We start from the raw sequence: 22,103 nt of genomic DNA, 5'->3' as shown, positions 1-22,103 counted from the left end.
CCTGGTCCTCTGCCCCTCCCACACTTGCACTGGTTCTCTCTCTCGCTCTCTCGCTCTCTCACACACACACACACACACACACACACACACACACAAACTAAAATGAAATGGATAAAATTCCAACTGAAACTTCGTGTTCCATTAATGGCAAGCTAGGTTATTGGGATTAACCTTTCAATTTAAAAAAAACACAACTCTCATATCTGGAAACTTTTCCAATCATTTGTTTTTTAAGTTTACTGATTTATTTGAGAGAGACAGAGACAGTGCAAGTGGGGGACGGTCAGAGAGAGAGAGAGAGGGAGAGAGAGAATCCCAAGCAGGCTCCACGCTGCCAGCACAGAGCCCCATGCAGGCCTCAAACCCGCGAAACTGAGACCACGACCTGAGCCAAAACCAAGAGTCGGACGCCTAACCAACTGAGCCACCCAGGTGCCCCCTTTTCCAATTTCTTAAATGCATAAATGACCTGAAAAGACAGTAAAGAATTACAAAGATGCCACTCAAGGGGCACCTGGGTGACTCAGTCAGTTGGGCGTCTGACTTCGGCTCAGGTCATGATCTCACAGCTCATGCGTTCAAGCCCTGCATCGGGCTCTGCTGACAGCTCAGAGCCAGGAGCCTGCTTCCGATTCTGTCTCCCTCTTTCTCTGCCTGTCCCCCGCTTGTGCTCTGTCTCTCTCTGTCTCTCAACAATGAATAAATGTGGGGAAAAATTGTAACAAAGATGCCACTCAAATGAAACAAGAAGCCTGGGGGCTCCTGGGTGGCTCAGTCAGTTGAGCATCTGACTTCGGCTCAGGTCATGATCTCACCGTCTGTGAGTTCGAGCCCCGTGTCAGGCTCTGTGCTGACAGCTCAGAGCCTGAGCCTGTTTCAGATTCTATGTCTCCCTCTCTGTCTGACCCTCCCCCACTCATGCTCTGTCTCTCTCTCTCTCTGTCAAAAATAAATAAACATTAAAAAAAGGAAAAGAAAAAAGAAACCTGGAGTTAAAGGAGCATGAATTATACTTTTGCGCTGGAGAGAGTCAGGGAAGTGTGAAACTGTTTTGACGGCCTCACGGCCAGGGGAGAAAAATCAAAGCCTAGAGTGACATGGGAAAGAAAAGTTGTAAGAAGATCCTCCTTACATAGGTGGAAGCCTCCAGGAGCTACACTGCTCAAGGGGAGAACACACCGGTAGAGGGGACTGCAAGTGTGACCTCTGCTGGAATTTAAACTGCCTTAGTGATCTTGGCACCACAAGCCTTGAACTCCATTGAACATCATCCTTGGCCAGCAAGGCTCAAAGAATGCCTCCTAGAGAAAGCTACCTTCTCCAAATTCTACACATGTTATTTCAAATATAATAACGGATACTCAAGCAAAGATAAACAGGCACACGAGACCACTAACCCTACCAGTGAAAACTAGCAAAAACAACAGACCACATAACCGATACAACGATGGCAATGATCAGACACACAGGAGAAAGCACCTATGTTTGTTTCAGTGAACACAGTGACCATGGAAATGTAGTGAAGGATTCTGGGGTAAGAAAAGTTTGGGTATATTAGATAGGAACAGAGGTCAGAGTGGCCAGAGAGTAGTGCCACTATGGGTTCTCCACTGTGACCCAGAGCTTCAAACATGCCCCTCAGTCAGTCTTTAACGGTGGTCCCTCTCCTACTCAAACCCCTCCCATGGCTCCCTATTGCCTACAGGATGAAAGCCCTTATTGGGGTCTGGGAGAACCCGCAATCAGCATGGGGGTGGGGGTGGGGGGCCGTGGTCAGCTGGAAAGGCTGTCAGGGTCTTGCGCTCACACACCAGCCTCCCCTCCACCCCACCCCTCGCCCTGGCCCACGCCCTCCCACTGCGTTCCCGCAGGTCCCGAGCGCCCCCTGCTGGCTGTCAGTGGCGCTCTAGCAGAGGAGACCACACAGCTCTAGTCCTGGGAATCCGCCAGGGGGCGTGTATAGGGTCGGGGTGGATCCCAAGCCAGGGGGAGCTGGCGGGTCACTGGGGGCCCGCGCTCAGCGGCTCCACCCGCAGCCAAAGCCCGCCCTCGGCGCGCAAGATGATCTCCGGCTTCCTGCGCGGCTCCTCCTTGTCGGGCAGGACCCGAAAGCGCAGCAGCGTGAGCGCCAGGACCACCTTTATCTCGGTCAGGGCGAACGTCTGCCCGATGCAGTTCCTGCGGGCGGCAGTGGGCACTCACTCGCCAGGGACCCCAGCAGGTCCCGTCGCGCCCCGAACCTGGCCCGGGACCGCCAGCCCCGCCCGCAGGGATACCGGAGGGGACTAACCGTGCCCGGGACCCCCATACGGGGGTCCCTGAGCTTGGCTCAGATCCCAGCCCTGAGCTCCCAGACAGAGGGAAGGGGCTCTGAGCACACCGCGGAGCCCTCCTTGGACCCAGCCACCCCGCACTGCCCAGGCCTTTACCCCCAACCTCTGGAGGAGGGGAGAGAAGGAGAACCATCCTCAACACCCCCTTTCCCGCCCCCACAGCCACGTCTGGGATCTCAGGCCCAGGCCCCTGCCCTCAGCACCTCATCCCCACCTCAGATGCCCGCTGCGCTCACCTGGGCCCCGCGGAGAAGGGAATAAAAGCCAGGGAAGACCTTTCCTTGATGTTTTCTGGGTCAAAGCGGAAAGGATTGTATACCTGGGGGCGGAGAGAGGTGGGACTGTTGGATGGGGTTTCCCAGGACAGCCGGCTTTGGAGACACAGGTGTGCTTTTCATGGAGGGAGCGATTTGCCAGGTCAGAACCCTGAGCCCTCCCTTAGGTCCCGCTAGGGAAGTGGCCAAGGATGAGGGTGGGTGGAGGGGAGGGAGGGGGAGGCAGCACCTCAGGGTCTGGCCACACGGATGGATTGTGGTGGGTCCCGAAAATACTAACGAGGCAGATAACACCTGTGGGAGGGGAGGGGCCAGTCAGGAAGGGTTTCACCCTGCCTGATGGGCCCCACCTCCTGCCCACGAGGCTCCTCCCCCTGGTGTTGTGGGCACCTTTGGGGATGACCCGGCCATCTGGGAGCACGACGTCCTGGGTACAGCAGCGGGAGACGACTGTGACCGGGGGGTGCAACCGCAGACTCTCCTTGATGCACATGGTCAGGAAAGGCAACTGGGCCAGGTCATCCCTAAGGACCCCTCCCCCCCGCCCCCGCAACAGTTATCCAGGGAGCAAAAACAGAGACCCTTACCCCCCACCCCCACCCCCGTTCTCTACTGCCCCATGAGATCATCTCTCCCTATAACAAAATAAATTCCAGATGGATCAAATATCTCCAAACCCATTAAGTTGTGCGCCTTAAAGATGTACAGCTTTTTAATGTGTCCATCACACCTCGATAAAGTGATATTTGGAAAAGAAGGGCAGTGTCACAGAAATAGGAGAGGAAATTTAGCTGGGTATTTTTAGAAGGTTTTCTGTGCAAAGCACAACACCCAAAATCCAACAATAAAAAGGTTTACGATTTTGCATAAAAATTAAATATTGTTTACTGCAAGAGAGCAAAATCAAAAGGCAATGAGTAGGAAACAAAAGAAACAGATCCAATGTTTTATTTCTCATGGTATTAGAGATCCTAGCTAATGCAATTAGACAAGAAAAAAAGAGAGTAAGGCAATCTGAAATGTGGGGGTAAGTGTGTCATTGTTGGCAGATAGTGATTCTATGCTTAGAATACACCAGAAATCTTTTATAAACCTTGAAGATCCAGTAAGGGGGAGTGGGGGTGAATTCTTTTTCTTTAATCCCCTTCAATTTGTGTGGTGATGTAAATTTTAATGATATAGTTAACTGGCTCAAAACTGGAAAATTATAAAACACCATTCTTACGACTCAACTCACTCATTTCCCATCCTCACGGTTTGCCTAGGTTATTTTTTTTTTAATGTATCCTTCCAGAGCTACTTTTTTGCATTAAAAAAAAAAATTATACAGTAGCATACTATATACTATACACACTGCTCTTTATCTTTTTCAGGCAACAGCACAGCAATCTCTTCTTGTATATTTCCTGGGACTTTTGTCAAAAATAAGGGCTTCCTTATTCTGGAGCTATAAGATAATTTCCCACAGTTTTCTCTAAAGCATTTAAGGCACTTTTATTTTTTATTTTAAATTTGATTCCATCCTGGGGCACCTGCGTGGCTCAGTAGGTTAAGCATCCAACTTCAGCTCAGGTCATGATCTCATGGTTTGTGAGTTTGAGCCCCACACCAGGCTCTGTGCTGACAACTCAGAGCCTAGAGCCTGCTTCAGATTCTGTGTCTCCCTCTCCTCTCTGCTTCTCCCCCACTCATGCTCTCTCTTTCTCTCTCTCTCTCAAAAATAAATAAACATTAAAAATTTTTAAATATTTGATTCCATCCTGATGTTGTCATGTTACAATACATGAGAAGCAGGTTGAATTAACTTTTTTCTGGATAGCTCCCCAGTTGTTCCAAAAGCTTTTATTAAAAACATGTTTTTGGATACAAGACTCCATACTTAGTATTTACTATGTTCACTGGCACAAAATGTATATGCATATGAAAAAAATTGTTTTTCTATGTTGAAGTAACAACTAATTAGAAAAAATAAAGGAAGAAGAAGAAGAAGAAGAAGAAGAAGAAGAAGAAGAAGAAGAAATAAATACCTGGATTAAACTTAGATATGAAATCTCTATATTCCAAATGAATTTATAAATTTCTCTCAATCCCAATAAAAGATATGATTCACCATAGCAATGAAAGTATCTTAGGGTTGTGGTGCCTGGGTGGCTCAGTCATTTAAGTGTCCATCTTTGGCTGAGGTCATGATCTCAGTGCTCGTGAGTTCAAGTCCCACATCAGGCTCTCTGCTGTCAGCACAGAGCTCACTTCAGATCCTCTGCCTCCCCCTCCCCCACTAGAGCATGCACTTGCTCTCTCTCTCTCTCTCTCTCTCTCTCAAAAATAAACATTAAAAAATATATCTTAGGGTTAATTTAACCAAAAATGTATAAGATCTCTAAGAAAAATTTTGGACTTTATTAAAAGACTAAAGAGTATTTCAGTATCCAAAAATGGGGTATTTCTTCCACATTCTAGAATGGTATGCATTCATATTATGAAGTAATCTGTTTTCCACAAGTCAATCATATATTCAAGTCAACCTATAGAATATGTTCAATTCAAATGAAAATCTACCTGGTAGTTTTAAGAACTTGATAAACTTAATCCAAAACGTTTCCAAAAGAATAGAAGATCATGAAGTGCTAGGTCATTTTAAAAATGAAATATTAAAGAGGCATCTGGGTGGCTTGGTCGGTTAAACGGCCAATTTCAGCTCAGGTCATGATCTCACGGTTTATGAGTTTGAGCCCCACATCAGGCTCTGTGCTGACAGTTTAGAGCCTGGATCCTGCTTCAGATTTTGTGTCTCCCTCTCTGTCCCTTCCTTGCTCTCTCTCTCTCTCTCTCTCTCTCAAAAATAAATAAACACTAAAGAAAAAATATTTAGTGAAATATTAAAGAAGAGGAACTCACTCTACCAGGTATTAAGACTTATTACAGGGGCGCCTGGGTGGCTCAGTCGGTTAAGCGGCCGACCTCGGCTCAGGTCATGATCTCACGGTCCGTGAGTTTGAGCCCCGCATCGGGCTCTGTGCTGGCAGCTCAGAGCCTGGAGCCTGTTTCAGATTCTGTGTCTCCCTCTCTCTGACCCTCCCCCATTCATGCTCTGTCTCTCTCTGTCTCAAAAATAAATAAACATTAAAAAAAATTTTAAAGAAGAAAAGACTTATTACAAAGATGCAGTGATAAAACAAACAAACACACAAACAAACAAAAAACAGTGTGGCATTGCTGCAAAAATAGGAAAATAGACCCATGGAACAGGAGAGACAAGTAAGTGAAGCCCTAACATCTGGTAAGAAAAGCCCACAAAACCCTAACATAAGGCTAGACAGTATGACTGTAAAAGAAAATTTGGACAAATCTGTCTCCATAACAATTAACTAGAAGTGCCCCTCAAAAGTCAAAAGACAATCTTTAAATGAGTTATTGTAAGTAAATATGAAAAAAAGAGAAAAACTCAAAGAGAAAAATAAAGATGAGTACTAATCACATAACAAGAAATACAAATGGCTTATCAATGTATGCAGAAGAATGATCAGAATGAAATTTTATTTTTATTTATTTTTTTAGAGGGGAGGCAGGGGACAGTGTGGAAGAGTGGCAAAGGGGGAGAGAGAGAGAGAAAGAGAGAGAGAGAGAGAGTGAGAGGGAGAGAGAGAGAGAGAGAGAGAATCTCAAGCAGGCTCCACACTCAGCACAGAGCTCAGTGCGGGTCTCAGTCCCATGACCCTGGGATCATGACCTGAGCTGAAATCAAGAGTCAGATGTTCAACTGACTGAGCCACCCAGGCACCCCTGAATAGACATTTTTTTTAAAGAGACACACAAATGATGAATAAGTACATGAAAAGATGCTCAAAATCATTAATTATCAGGGAAATCCAAGTCAAAATCACAAGGAAAAATCACCTCACACCTCACAGCTGTTAGCACGGCTATTACCAAAAAGACAAGAAATAACAAATGCTGATGAGGATGTGGAGAAAAAGGAACCCTGGGCACTGTTGGTGGGGTTTTAAATTCATGCAGCCACTGTGGAAAATAGTACGAAGTTTCCTCAAAAAAATTAAAAACTACAACTATCATGCTATCCAGCAATCTCACTTCTGGGTAGTCATCCAAAGAAGATGAAAACACTAACTCAAAAAGATATACGTAAACTTATGTTCATTGCAACATTATTTATGATAGCCAAGGTTATGAAAAACAACTGTGTCCATCAATAGGTGAATGGATAAAGAAAATGTGATATATACATGCAGTGGAATATTACTCAGCCATAAAAAGACATCTTGCCATTTGAGACAACATGGAGGGATCTTAAGGGCATTGTGCTAAATGAAATAAGTCAGAAAGAGAAAGACAAGCACTGTATGATCTAACTTATGTGTAGAATCTGAAGAAATGAACAAACAACAACAAAAACAATCTCCTAGATACAAAGAATAGGTTGGTTGTTGTGAGGGGTGGGGGTGGGGGTGTAGGTAAGCAAATGGGTGAAGGATAACTTTCAGTTATAAAATAATTAAGTCATAGGGATGTAATGTATAGCATTACATAGTTACTGTATTTTAGTTAATAATACTGTATTGGCTATAGTTGACTATAATTAATAATACTGTGGTTAATACTGCTGTATTGCATATTTGGAAGTCGCTAAGAGAGTAGATCTTAAAAGTTCTCATCACAAGAAAAAAAATTCTATAATTATGTATGGTGAAAAATGTCAGCAAACTAATTGTGGTGATCATTTTGTAATATATACAAATACCAACTCACTTTTTGTACACCTGAAACTAATATGATGTATATAAATGATACCTCAGTATTTAAAATGTTGGGAGTAGCCTCCAAAATGTGCAAAAGATGTTCAACCCCTTATTTAAATAAATATTCATTAAAAGAGGAAATATGAAAAATTGGCAAAGATTTAAAATTCAATACAATAATTCTATAGGTATGGGAAAGGTGGTAACATCAAATTCAGCTGATAGGAACAGATCTGAAATAGCTATTAAAATGACAAAAACTGAAACTGTCTTTGACTCAGCAATTGTCCTTCTGGAAATTTGCAGTGGAGAGACCTTTACATGTGTAAGCGTGGCCCAGTGTTCACAGATTCTGACTTATTGTTTGTTTTAGTAAAAAAGTAGAAACAATCCAAATATCCATCAATGGGAGATGTTAAGAGAAATTACAGTACAGCCATATGTTAGAATATCACACAGCAATCAAAACAGGAGGAAGTAGGGGGCACCTGGGTGGTTCAGTTTGTTGAGCGTCCAACTCTTGATTTCAGCTCAGGTCATGATCCTAGGCTTGTGGGATCAAGCATTGGGCTCTGTGCTGAGCATGGAGCCTGCTTGAGATTCTCTCTCTCACCCTCTTCCTTACTCCTCTTTCCTGCTTGCATGCTCTCTCTCTCACAAATAAAAAATTGTTTTTAATTTTTAAAGGAGGAATATGGGGGACACCTAAGTGGCTCAGTCAGTTAAGCCTCCAACTCTTGGTCTCAGCTCAGGGCATAATCTCACAATTCATGGGTCAAAGTCCCACATTGGGCTCTGCATGGGCAATGGGCATTGGCTCTGCATTGGGCTCTGCTTGGGATTCTTTCTCTGCCCCTCCTCTGCTTGCACTTTCCATCTCTATCACTGAATGAATGAATGAATGAATGCAGGGAATAGGGTTCACAAGTCCTATCACACACTGTAGGATGAAAGGAAAATCAGAACAGAGACTCTGGAAAGCAATTCAGCAATGTCTACTCTAATTGAGAACACTAACATACGTGTCCTTAACAAAGGGGTGAACCAAGTAAACCACTGAAAGCTTTGCAGCACACAGAGAGAAGGAGCTATAAGACACACTTTTGAGTGAATGGAACAAGTTACAAACAGTATGTATATGGAAATGCAAAATGTGTTAATGGACAAAAAGATTATATAGATGATAGATGATAGATAGGTGATATAGGTGATAGATGATGGATAATAGATGATAGATAATGATAGATAATAGATTATAGCTAGATAGATGATAGATAGATTGATAGATGATAGATGATATAGATGATAGATAGATGGATGATACATAGATAGATGATAGATAGTTATTGATAGATAATAGATAGATAGATAGATAGATAGATAGATAATTATGGAAAGAGACATAGCAAATCAATGAGTCTAAAAGTTTAAAAACCCCTCAGGAGACAGAAAGGGGATTAAGTTGGCAGGGGAGGATGTTAATGATAACCATAGTCTCCTTTGTAACGTCTCAGAACAAGAAGAACTTGTTCTCATCATTGCCTTTGTAATTCAAAACTATTTTTCAAAAACTCATATTCTGGGAAAAGGAAGAGATCTCAAGGATAGGTTGTTAATGTGTAGACCTTAATTCCCACTTGGAAGGGGAGAGGAGATAGTTTTCATATAAATGTGGGTATAAAGATAGATGTCTTCTGGAAGGATACACAGAAAATCACTGACAAGTGTTCCTCCTAGGGCAAGGATTTTTTTAAAAGTTCATTTCTACTCTAAACTCTGTTTTATATAGTCTTTTTTTTTTTTTACCAAGTGTATAATTTTGTTTGAAGTCTTGTTGAAAAAGCTTAAAAATATTTCCCTACCTCACAGGACTGCTGTGCTGAGCAAAGGCTTGGAATGGAAAATATTACGTAAAAAATGCCTGTCCAGTCCAATGCCTCTTCAACATCCCCCAGACCCTGGCCTGTCCCAGGCCTCAGAATCCTTTTCCTGGTCCCCATGCAACAGCTTGTCCTCTCCAGTATGTTTCCCACACTAGCCCTAGAAAGATCTTCCTGGGGGGTGCCTGGGTGGTTCAGTTTGTTGAGTGTCGGATTTCATCTCAGGTCATGATCTCAAGGTTCAAGTGATGGAGTCCTATGTCGGGCTCTCCAGTAAGCATGGAGCTTACTTAAGTCTCTCTCTCTCTCTCTCTCTCTCTCTCTCTCTCTCTCCCTGTCTCCCTCCTTCCCTCTCTCTTCTCCCTCTCCCTCTTCCATTCCTCCCCTCCTCTTCCCTTTTGTCCACCCTGTCCTCTTGAATTAACTGCACCCCAACTGTACTCAAGGTTCAAGTGATGGAGTCCTATGTCGGGCTCTCCAGTAAGCATGGAGCCTACTTAAGTTTCTCTCTCTCTCTCTCTCTCTCTCTCTCTCTCTCTCTCCCTGTCTCCCTCCTTCCCTCTCTTTTCTCCCTCTCCCTCTTCCATTCCTCCCCTCCTCTTCCCTTCTGTCCACCCTGTCCTCTTGAATTAACTGCACCCCAACTATACCCAAACACCTACTGATCATCACTCAGGGTCTCAGCTGAGGCACTCTCTCTACTCTTATCCTTGCCTCTCTTACTCTCCATCCTAGCCCTGCCCAGGGGGTGGACCCAGGGTGTCCTGACCTGAGTCTATTCCCCCACCAGGCTGGAGCTCCAGGACACAGAATGGGCTGGTAGAATTGGAGATGGCACACAACTGGGGACAGAAAGGCAGCACGGCAGTGTTCTCTGAATGGGGACAGGATGAATGAAGGTGTTCCTGGACAAGAATTGAATGATTTCAATCCCTAGGTGTCCCCCATGAATCCTGGACTGAACGGTATTGAAGGAATTAGGAGGCAAGAGACAAGCAAACACTCAGGGAGTGAAGATATTGGGGGGGCGGAGAGAGTGTGATTTAGGAGAGAAAAGTAAGGGAGTGGAGTGGAAGTTCACTTACAGAATATGTACTAAGTGGTATCATCTGCCTTCATAATTGTCAATAATTCTCTTAGCAGCCCAGATCTTTCTGTCACTTTCCCCTGCTCTCCAGGCTAGGTACCAGACTGCTGCCTCTGGATTCTGCTCCTAGTCTCTCTAAGCAATAATGACACAATCAACAAAAAGTTCTTTCCCCTTCCCCAGCAGGGGAGCAGAGCCAATGAGAGGGGTTCCAGAACAGGACATGAGGACCTGCACTCACCATTCAATCTCTTTAGGCTCACGGTCCCTCAGGAGCTCTTGCACCTCCTGCCGACAGCGCTCCTGATACTCTGGGTGCTTCGCAAGGTTGTACAGGACCCAGGAGAGACCACTGGCCGTGGTGTCATGGCCTGAGAGGCAGCCAGACAGGCTTGGGTCTGTGGGCTTGTTCAGCACCAGAGGGCGGACGGCGCCCTTCGTTAGGGCCCTCAGGGAGGATGGGGAAGATGGGGTGGGATGGGGTGGTCCAGGGCCCACCTGCCAAGTCCCTGGGATTGGACAGACTCCTACCCCCTGCAGTCCCACACTGGGATGCTTACCCCCAAACATGAAGGTGTCAGCTTCAGCTCGGATATCCTCATCTGACAATTGTTTTCCATCTTTGTCCTGGAGAGAGTATAAGACCACTCCACCCCACCCACCCACACACACAGCAAGTCATATCCACTCTGAGAGCTCATAAGCCTAACTTGAGACAATCTCTGAAGCTCCATTATCCATCCAGAAACTATTACCAGAGGCCCCACCCCACAGGCCTTCTCCTCCGTGGCCTCTTTGCCTCCTGTTTTGTCCCTGGTGAGAGGGATCAGTGATCCATGAATATCTTCATGTTTCTACATGATGAGGACTTACTGGAAAGAAGTTATTGGCCACCTGGATTACAGGAGACTGAATGACAACTTCCCTTGGAAGTTGGAAATGAGCATTGCTCCGGAGCCATTTGCTCTCATTCTAGGATAGTAAATCCAGAGATTCCTTATCTCCCCTGGTGATAAGCCAACAGAACCTGTAGACTTTGCCTTCTCGGTGAAGACAATTGGTTTATACTCCACAACACTTTTCTCTACTTCTCTCTCTCTTACACACACAGAAGGAGAAGGAGAAGGAGAAGAAAGAGAAAGAAGGAGAAAGAAAAGGAGGAGGGGGGAAGGGAGGAGGAGGGGGAAGGGGAGGGGAGGAGGACAAAACATAGGCAGACGAGGAGGAGAAGAAGAAGAAGGGGCAGATGTATCAGCAGTCCTATATAAGTTCCAAGATTCATAATGTAGAGGTACCTCTCCTATGATGGAAGCATGGTTGGTTGCATGTACAGATAAAAGCATCATGTAGCTCTCAGAAGAATTTTAGAATGAGGAACCATGGCTACAATTCTACTATGGCCACCCTTATTTCATTTCTGTGAGTAACAAATGGGCTTCTCTGGATTCTAATATACAAATAAATAAATACACACGCGCACACACACACACACACGCATACACACACACACACACACACACACACGCACGCACGCACGACTACCTTATTAAGTAGAGTAAAATCTCAGGCCCTTCACAGTTGCAGACTTACAGTCCCCTGCAGGTTATATTCCATAAAGTCATCTCTAAAACATATCCCTAATCCATCCCTCCTTTCCTCAAACACCACCCATGACTCCCCAGTGCCCTCTGGATCAAGTCTAAGTCTTCAATTTGAAATCTGAAATCAAGGTCCGTTCTACCATTTGAATCCAGATCCCAGAGAAACCCACCTTGGTCAGCAGGAGCACATCAATGAAGTCCAAAGTCTTGGCCTTAGCCTTGGCCTTGAGGAAGTCATCAACACCCTCATCGGGGAGAGTGCGGCGCCGTTCCTGGATGACAGCATCTGTGAAGTTGTGCACCAGGCGGCAGGCTCTGCGGAAGCGTTGCCCATCTGGAGTGAGGTAGTACAGGAAGTCCATGTGCATGAAGATCTGCTGGTGCCGTTTTGCCACAAGGGCACTGAGCTCTAAGATGGCAGCAATATATTCACTAGGCTTCCTGCAGGATGAGGGCATGAAGGAAAGTAACAACTTAGCTCACCTGAAGGCTGAGAAAATGCCTGCTACCAGCAGCTGGGAGATATGGCCCATCAGAAAACTGAGTACCCAGGAACAGATGGCCCCACAGATACATGGTGGGGATGATCCAGGACACGTGACTCTCCAGACTTTCTTCTCTCCCTGATTCCCATTTCTGTGAGCTGCCTCCATGAACCCAGAACCCAGCTGACACATTATGCATCTCTCCTCTCTCTCCATACAGCTCAGACTTCATCTTCTCCCATTTGGTCAATGGACCCAATCCCCTCTCTAATCTTGCATCCAATTTCACACCATCCATTGTCTACACATCAGTTGGTCTTCTCCAATCTCAGATGTCCAAGAACAGCTTTGCCCATGACCTTCACCTGCTCAAACCTCAGATAAAGTTCATACCCTTTTGCCTGGCTTTTGAATGTCCTTAAGATATAGCTCCTGCCAACCCTTCCAATCTCATTCCCAAGGTGGCTCCTTACTGTGGCACATGCTTTACTCATCCTAGTCCCTTGGTCTTTGTCAAACATTTCTGCTTACCTGAAAGGATCACTCTTTCTCTTTCCCTTCCTTGTCCTTCTTTGTCCAACTCTGATCCGTCGCCTCCAGGAAGTCCCTTCTGATTGCCCTGGTCATCCCTCCCCTCCCCATCTACTCCCTTGGATCTACAGTTCATGTTCCCAGGTCCTGAGCAAGCACTCACTCCTGGCAATTGCTGTCAAAACCGAAGACACATTTCTGCAGACTGTCCAGGGTCATGAGGCTGATGTGCTCAAACATGTCCAATCGGGTGCTGCCCTCTGAGACCAGGCGTTTCCACTTGGCCTGGGCAGAGAAGAAGGTAGAGCTGGGGCTGGGACCTGCCTCCTCTGAACCCCTCTCCAACACCAACCACCAAGAGGGGATCCACCAGACCCAGGCTCCTTGTCCTCCACCCCAGGCACCCATCTCCAGGGAGGACCAGGATTGGGTGGGAGTACAAACTCTTACTATTAAGACCTCATGGCTGAAAGTCAGAAGACCTGAGTTCAAATCCTGACTCTGCCTCCTACACCCCTGTGTGCCCTTGGTCAACTCAATGCTGCCCTCTGGACTCCACCTGTCAAAGCTTCAGTAACAGTTAATATGAGTTGTTCTGTTGTCAGACAAACCACATTGGAATCCCAGCTCCACTCATTAGCTCACTTGCTAGCTGTGTGAATGCAGGCAAGCTCCCTAACTTCTCTGAACCTATTTTCACCACCTGTAGTGAGATAATAATAATCATCTTTACCTCATATGGTTGTGAAAATCAAATTAGACAATATATGTCATGGAATGCACACATAGATTCTGGTGTATAGTAAGTGCTTGAGAAATGTTAGCTTTCATCATCTTAATTGTCATAAATTAAGAAAAAATTCCCCTGTGTTGAAAGAGGCGATTCATGGGCCCCGAGCACCCCTCCATCTTTTTGCTGGGTATGCCCCAAAAAGGCAAGGCTCTGATATTCTTTACTTAGGCATTTCTCAGAGTTGCATTTTCAGCAAACACCCTTAAGGAATAAGGTAATATTTCCCCCACACAAATGTCAGGTTTGCTTTTAATTACCAGAAGTCATAGAGTCCCTGAACCTGGTATGCCTCTCCTGTAATGCAACTTACTGCATAAGCATTGAAGCCCACCTATGTTATCCTCACAGGATTTGGTGACTTAGAGAAAGAATGCAAACCAAGAAGTACGTGTGCTTGCTGTGCTATGAGTAATAAATTGTTCTTTGTCTCTGACACAGGAGTCTTGTGTCTTCTGGCACAATCCACAAAACCATAACAATCTCACTCCTTAGCTTGCAAGTGTGAAAATAATCCCAGGCCCTTCACAAAACCCCCACCTCCAATTCTTCACTTCCTTATATCCACACCTTTTCAATGTGATTTTTCAGCAACTCCCATTAAAAGGTGGATGCTCTTTCACCACCTTTTGATTCTATAATGGCCTTTTGACTTGCTTTGGCCAGTCGACCATAGCAAAAATGACAAGGTGATCATCTTAAACCTAGATCTCAAGAGGCATTGAAGCCTCCTCTCAGTCTCCTGGAACCCTGCCTCAGCCATGGGAACAAGCCTGAGATGCTTTCTGGAGGGAGAGAATCACATTAAAGAAAGTTCAGTTGTCCAAGCTGAGACCACCCTAGATCAGCCTGCAGCCAGCCACTCCTCGAACATGTAAGAGGGCTGAGCCCAGATCTGCAAAGTACATACCTGACCCAGAGCTGATCACAAGCACATGTGATCCCATCCATGTCCAGAAGACCAACTGACTCACAGACAGGTTAGCAATAATAAACCCTTATTGTTTCAGACCAATGAGTTTGGAAGTGGTTCATTAATTCAGCATAACTACTATGCAACCTTCATGGATAACCAAGTGGGTCTCAGGTTTGAAGGCTTCTTTGTAAGGGAAACATTGAAATTAACACCTTCTGAGCACCTGCTATGTGCCAGGGACATGAATACATTACATTATCTTGACTACCCTGCAAAGTGGGGACCATTATTCCCATTATATAGCTGAGAAAATTGAGGCTCAGAGAGGAAGAGCAATGGCCCCAAAGCTGTCTAGGAGAGCCAGAATTCCAGACAAGATATCTCAGAACCTCCATCGCCCCCAAGACTTCAGCTGGGACCCTGGGTTCAAAAGACTCACATGCATGACATTTACACTGTCATTGAAAATCTTCACATAGTGCTTCAGGATGTTGAAGTGGAAGGCGGGTGTCAGCATGCGGCGATGGCTGCTCCATTTGTCACCAGCACTCAGCAAGAGCCCATCCCCTAGTAGAGGCAGCCGCAAGAAGTGGGCAAAGGCACTGCCTCCCCCTGGGTCCCCAAGGTTGTCCCCAATCCCCTTCACCCACAGTTACTCACCCAGCCAGGGCTTCAAGAAGCTGTAGAAGACCGCGTCCTTGGGTGCAATGGCAGCTGACACGAATGAGGACCATCAGGGGTCATGGGGAGGGGGAGGGGAGGGGTTTGGGTTGGGGGAGTAGAGGGCCCAGCCAGGGGAATTCATACTCCCTCCAAGACCAGCTTAGCAGGAATGGGTACAAGAGCGGAGGAAACAGAGTGGGGAGGTGAGGGGGCACCATACCAGGCTGCAGCACAGAGCAGAGCAAAGGCAGAGCCCATGGACACACCCCTATGTACTTAGATGCTCTCTAAAATGTGGCACAACACATGTTGTGCCAGTCCAACATGTTCGAAACACCTGAGCACAAATCAGCACTCCACAAAATGCCTTTACAGGGACGTAGGACATCGCATCTGTCCCAGAACTCTCTGACATCTCCTGACATGGCCCCAACACATGTTAACATGCCCTGGCATGAAACAACATGTATAACACACACTGACCTGATGCAGCATCCTCTGACATGGACCCAGAGACAATCTGACACAACCTCAGTATGTCTCACAGATAGTCCCAGGCAGGACTTAAATACGATCTCACTAATGTCCCAGGCATGGACCAGGTATGACCCAGCCATATCCTAAGACCTGCCCTGGACAAGGCTCACATAAGGCCTCAGCATTTCTCAGAAGGACTCGAGGTTCCAGACCTCAGACAAACTCCAAACATGGTCCAGACACAACCCACAGGAGAACCAGACAATCTCAAATAGCATCCTAGACAAAAACAGACAGACTCCCCACATGCCTTGAATATCCTTGGCCACAGGTGAGCCCCAGACATGACTAAGGCCATCTTCATGGTTACCATGTACCCTATGCCAGGTATAACCAGGTATAAAGTATATCGGCAGTAACCAGAACACAGGTGGAAACATAAACGTGACCAGACCTGGCCATACAGCAGACATCGCACAATCACACCCTAGGTGTGAGCAGACGTGACCAGAGATCTGGCATGTGGGGTCCAGGCAAGACAGAGACAGTGGCGTCCCCACAACTGCATCTGGGTCACCCACCACACTGTCGGCAGCACAGAGACTTCAGCAGTGAGCAAGCCATGGCCGTGGGGTGTCTACCTGGAGCAAAGAGCACAGGCTTGATGCAGGTGGGGTGGAAGATTCGGATGACTGCATGCCAGGGACCCACCCACCAGCAGCACACATCCCCATAGGTGCTTGCCAGGTTTTGTGTGTACAGAAGACCTTCCTCTGAGCTCTGAATCTGAAAAGAAACAAAAAGGACCCCATTCACAGTCTTTCTAGATGGCCAGATGGAAGGACCCTGCAGAGCAAAGACCCAGACCTGAGCCCTGTGCATCCTTTCCAGCAGCTCAGTCTCCTCCCGGAATCCTTCCCCAGACCCTTGGTAAAACAATTGGGGCTCTTTGGTTACAGGAACAAAAAGGGTCTTTCCCCCATTTGGATCCCAAACACCACATTCACCTGGCTTCTCCTCTCTCCTCATTTTTCATATAAGAAAACTGAGGCTCTGAATGATGAAGTCATTTGCCCCCAGTCTCCCAGATGGTAAGTGACCTGCCTGAGATCTGAGCCCAAGTCCATCAGAATTCCAGGACCTGACTTCTTAGCCATCAAACTGCTTTGAGCCCCAAAACAATAGCTCTGAGAACCTACACTTGCCAAGACTGGGTAATCAGAGCCACAGTGATTAAATGAGAAACTGACCCTGGGATGCAGTCCAAGAAAATTAAAGGGAGTTTTGCAACTTTTCCCCTGGAACTGTTGGGATTAAGCTCGCTTTCCCATGGGGGTTGAGTTTCTTTACCAGAATGAAAGTGAAGCCATCACAGAGGAAAACAGAACTGAAATAATGAAGACAGATTCTTGATGATGTTATTTGAGACCTGGATCCAGCCATGCCTGAAGACAATGCTGTCTGGACTTCACTGTAAATAGATTTCCTTTCTTTGATTAGACCACATAGGGTTGAGTTTTCACCACTCACAACTGAAAAACACCTTGGCAGCCAGAGAGAGCTGGGTGCCTTCCCAGAGTCACCCAGAATTTGGGCGTTAAAGCTAAGGTTTCTGTTGGATGCTGCTTATTCCCCTGCTCAGCCTGGTCTGTCTGGAAGTACAAGAAACAGAAGCAAGTGAAGGGAGCTAGGCTGGGGTAGAGTCCCATCAAGGAGACTCCTGGGCCCTCAAGCAGAAGAGCAATGAACTTGGAGCAGACAAGATTGTAGAATAGGGTGGAAGGAACCAACCCACCAGAGGTGGGTGTCACAGAAAAAGCAGCGCAGGTATTCTGCCAACACTTGTTGCTCTGGGGATGGAGATGGGTGGGACTGAGGCCAGGCCTGGCAGGGGACCTCAGATGCTATCGATGTCCATCGCACCACTCTGCCCTCTGCTTTAAAAAAATTTCTGCTTGTCATTCCATACCCAGTTCCAATAATTCCTCCTCTAGGAAGTCTTCCAGCCTGCCCCAGCAGAGGCCTTGATTCATCTCTGGGATGACACAGCCATGTCCCTCTGGCCAATTCCTTACCTCACCAGGTCAAGGACCTCTCTGTCAACCCATCTCCTCAAGATTGAGGGTTCCTCCAGGACTGAGCCTTGGATTGAGGGCTCTTGGGGTCCCAGTGGTGCCCAGGACACCAGGGTTGGGGTGGGGGATTAGACAGAAATGGAAGAAGGAGACAGTGAGATGGGGATTGACAAACACAAGAAGGGAAGAGGAAGATGGCTGAGAGAGAAGGGGGAAGTGAGGCCAGTGACCTGCTGGTGTTGCGTGAAGCTTCGAGAAAGAGGGGGTGACAGCCATGGGTTGTGTCACAGCCCATCACCACAAGCTCTGCATGAGTACCTGAGGCATTGGTGATAGTCCGGATCATGTCAGGGTGGCACAAAGTGATAAGGGGTATGGTGGGGCCCAGCCACGTCACAAACCCCTTCGAGTAGGCGGCCACCAGCTGAGTTAAGACCCTCAAGCCCTGCTCTGTGGGGTGAACCTACAAGCAAAACAGGGGCCATCACCTCCACAGAAGGAGCCACGGCAAGTTCCCCTGCAACCTCTGCAGTGGTCAGTGTGTCCAGACTCCGCATAGATGGAGATCTCTGTTTCTTCCTGCTCCTTCCCTTGGGGGCAGAGGGATCCCGGAAGACTCTCCATGTCCCAAGGGTCCCTCCCAGGACACAGGGAGAAGACATGCTCCCTGCCCCCAGAGAGGCCAACCTTGGCTTGAGAAGTCAGAGCTTTCTTCTCCTGGGAGTCATTCCAATCTCAGGGAGGTGCCCACAGGAACAGCAGGGTGGCCTCACGTTTTGTACTGGGGCTCCTTCCCATGTCCTGTCATGTCCTGGCCAGTCCACACAGCCACCCCGTTCCCCAGATGGTGAAGGTGTGCAGACCTTCCAGCTCTGACAGACCCCAGGACACAGGTGTGAGCTCTGCCCATCAGTCAGGAGGGCAGCTCCCACCTACGTCCTCTTCTGCGCGCCAGCTTGCATGGTGCATCCCATCTGTCTGTCTGTCTATCTATCTACCTCTACCTATGAACCTATGGACTATCTATGAACCTATACCCTGAACCTATGGACTCCCCCATCAGCCGTGCCTTTTACAAATGAAGAAACCCAGGCTGCGTCCCCCAAAAGGAGAAGGAGGGGGGCTTGCCTCCCAGTGAGGCATCCTCTCCAGTCCCACGGGAAGCCCCATCCCGGCCTGACAAATACTTCCAGGTGCTCCAGACAGGTGAATACAAGTCATTTTCACTTTAGTGACTGTTCCCTGCTCCCTAAGAACCCTGAGGCATTTGAGGAGATTGGCCCAGAGAGGGAGAGTGACTCAGCTGAGGTCACACAGCAAGAGGGACTGGAGGAGAGAAGAGTGACCAAGACCAGCCTCCATGGCCAAGCCCTGGAGCAGGGAGTGGAAACAGTAACTTTATAACATTCCTGCTGCCCCCAGGGTTTGTTAAGAACATTCCCAGACCCAGCATCTCAGGCAAACTTCACAATGAGCTTGGAATGCCCTCATTCCAAACTTGGCCATAATGAGCAATAAAATAGCAGGAAGTCCTTCCCCCAGCTGTGGTCCTCATGCTGGGCAGTTAAGGAGAGCTGTGCTCCTCCCTCAGCCTGTCTGGGGATGAGAAGGGTTAGCCGCTCATCCCTTTGACCTTGAACATGGCAGGTAATGGCAAGCTCACCACCTATGTCATCAAACACTTACCTGAGTGCCTACTGTATGCCAGCTCCTGGGCTGGACAATGTAGTATCTGATCCCCAGAGCAACTATCCAGGTAAAGAGGTGGAAAATAAGGAACTGGACAATTAATTCTTTAAGTATGAGCAGACCCAGGTCAAAGGTCCCTGCAGGTGGGGAGTCAAAGAAACCTTCTGTAAGGGGAAGTGAGTGGTTAACTTTATTCAGGTTGGGCAATGGGCCCATTGGGACATCTCAGCAGGGGAGTGTAGACTGAGAGGAAGCTTTCCTGGGGAGGGGTGTGGGTGGAGAGCTAGACCCCTGTGAGTCGAGGTGGGGAGGTCATAGGTAATTCCTGTAGGTAAGTGAGCAGACACAAGGGAATGGGCCAGGTAGGGAGCGGACCCTGGACAATGCCCCTGAGAAGGTCCCTGGGGTAGCCACGGACACTGGGAATGCCAAGGGACCCTGCTCTGTGCAGCCCGCCCTGGGAGCCCTTCAGAGGGACATTAATGTGGGGAAGAGAGGCAGGAAATGGATTCCAAACAGGCTAGGGGTGCGAAGATGAAGATGTGGAAATGGTCTGGGATGAACGAGTGATTAAAGAACGGCTCCCTAGCCTTCCTCATTCTCTGCTGTCCCAGACCCCAGCCCCACCCCAGGTCCCCGTTCCCCACCCCTGGGAAAGTGCATCCACCCCGCTGCCCCAGGCCCATCCTGCCACCCACACTCACCAGTCCGAGGTGACCCCAAAACCAGTTCCGCTTCGGGGGCTGCGGGAAACACCGGAGGCGGCAGCACGTGTCATAGAAGCTGTAGCTCCAGGCCAGGACGCGAGCCAAGAGCCAGGAAACCCCCACCAGAAGCAGGAGCAGCCATGGGGAGGCTGCCACCTGCCCGAGTCCCAGCCAGGACAGGCTCAGCATCCTGGAGGCAGAGGGGACAGATTTTCCTGAGGCCGAGGAAATGGGCCCAAGGGTGAGCTCTCTGGACTCTTCAGGAGCAGAGGGAGAGCCCCTCCCCCACACCGGGATGGAAGGGTCAGGGACTGAGAGGGGTAGGCATGGTGAGTGCTCAGCACTGGGCAAACGGTGATTCAGAGAGAGGAGGAGGACCTAGAGAATTCCAGAGGGAGAGGCAGAGTGAGTGAGAGGGAGAAAAAGAAAGACAGAGACACAGAGAGATAGCTAACCACCCACCAGTAGCCACTCTGCTCCCAGCGGCTCTCTGGAGCCACCCCACCCTTGGGCAGCATCCTTTGCTACCCAGGATCAACCCCCAGCCAGGTACCTTCAGACCACAGCAGCTTATCCACACAGCCTCCTCTCCCCTCCTCTTGGAAAGTCTTTGTCCCTGGAGCCTGACCTAGGGGACACTGGCAGTGACCAGGCTAAACCAGCCAGTCCCTGCTTGCCTGCTTACCTCCTCCCCACCTGGCAGTGGCCCAACTAGCAGGTGGGGGAGGGGGACTTCCGTGTTATAAAGAGAGAATGGGTTCTCAGAACTCAGCATCCCCCACGTGGGGGTGGGGGATCCGTTGATGGTTGGGCAAAGGTGACTCCTGGCCCCCAAGCTAACAGCCACCCCTGCCCTTTCAAGGCCAGCAGGGCACAGCAGGGAAAAGCTTGAACATGACAGTTCAGGTGCCATGGGGGCAGAGTCCAGCCAAGCCTAGTCCCAAAACATCTCTGGGGCTCCTCTCCACGTACGAGGCAGGTCAGAGGCATGCACCATTTCCCAGCACAGAATCAGGAAGCCTCGGGCCTCCGGGCTGCACAGCCTGGCAGGAGTTCAAGTCCTGCCTCCAAGCAGCCTAGGGCCTGGGCTGACACAAGACCGCAGGGGACAGGAACAAAAAGCCCTTCTGGCTGGGGGTTACTTGCATCAGACTCAGGGGGTAAAGGGCCCAGTGGGAAGAAGGCACCTGGAGGTGAGGGGGTGAGGCTGCAGGAGGCCAGGAGAGGGAGGGGGGCCCAGACAGAGCTGGGAGACCCTGCATGCAGTTCAGCCCCCTCCTGGCTGTGACCTTAGGCTGTGCCGGCCCTCTCTGGGCTGTCTTGCCATCTGGGAAATGGGATGTCAGATGAGGGCCGGAGAGGGGGACAGAAGACTGTTCCACAGGAAGGTAGGAAAGATCAGGGACCCCTAAAAAGATAAGTTGCCAAGAAAGAGCTCGTGACTAGTGTGTGTGCTGCTCTGTGCCAGCGTTCCACGTAAAGTAAACCTACTGTTTGCAGAAGACTGTCTGTAAAGTGTGTCTACTATGTGCTGGGTACCGCAAAAAGTGTGCCTACAGTGTGTTGGGAACTCTACATGAAGTGTGCCTACCTCGAGCCAGGTACGTCGTATAAAGTACACCCACTGTGCGCCCCTTCTGTTTGACACAAATCCTGTCAACCGTATGCCAGGTGTTGACCGAAAGCATGCTTACATGTGCTGGGGACCCTCTATAAGGCATGCCTACTAAGTGCTAGGTGCTCTACATAAAGCACACCTACTGTGTTGGGTATTCCATGGAAAGTATACCTACTGTGTGCCCAGTGCCCTCTTAGAGCTCTCCTACTGTGTGGCAGG

At 48.2% G+C, this 22,103-nt stretch overlaps 1 protein-coding gene across 5 annotated transcripts; it reads right to left on the bottom strand.

The window, feature by feature from the left end:
• Positions 1 to 1,464: 1,464 nt before the first annotated feature.
• LOC145713353 (cytochrome P450 4F3-like) lies at positions 1,465 to 20,952 on the bottom strand. 5 transcript variants are annotated; one of them, XM_081791931.1, is made up of 13 exons: positions 20,729 to 20,952; positions 20,264 to 20,456; positions 18,189 to 18,333; positions 15,316 to 15,369; positions 15,095 to 15,222; positions 13,113 to 13,234; positions 12,104 to 12,374; positions 10,893 to 10,959; positions 10,574 to 10,703; positions 2,999 to 3,132; positions 2,838 to 2,902; positions 2,570 to 2,652; positions 1,465 to 2,178 (listed from the first exon to the last, which is right to left on the bottom strand). In XM_081791931.1, exons 1-13 carry the CDS (start codon positions 20,782 to 20,784, stop codon positions 2,001 to 2,003), a joined length of 1,626 nt encoding a protein of 541 aa, XP_081648057.1. In that variant the 5' UTR covers positions 20,785 to 20,952; the 3' UTR covers positions 1,465 to 2,000. The 5 variants fall into 5 exon arrangements, with proteins under 5 accessions (XP_081648057.1, XP_081648056.1, XP_081648062.1 ...); XM_081791930.1 differs by lacking the exon at positions 18,189 to 18,333 and adding an exon at positions 16,437 to 16,581 and having other exon boundaries at positions 20,729 to 20,951; XM_081791936.1 differs by lacking the exon at positions 18,189 to 18,333 and adding an exon at positions 16,437 to 16,581 and having other exon boundaries at positions 20,820 to 20,949.
• Between the last annotated feature and the right edge of the window lie 1,151 nt (positions 20,953 to 22,103).

The sequence above is a fragment of the Panthera onca genome, chromosome A2 (assembly GCF_046562875.1).
Source record: "Panthera onca isolate mPanOnc1 chromosome A2, mPanOnc1 haplotype 2, whole genome shotgun sequence".
NCBI lineage: Eukaryota > Metazoa > Chordata > Mammalia > Carnivora > Felidae > Panthera > Panthera onca.
Note: the sequence above shows the minus strand (reverse complement) of the source record. Positions and strands in the feature narration are given on the sequence as shown.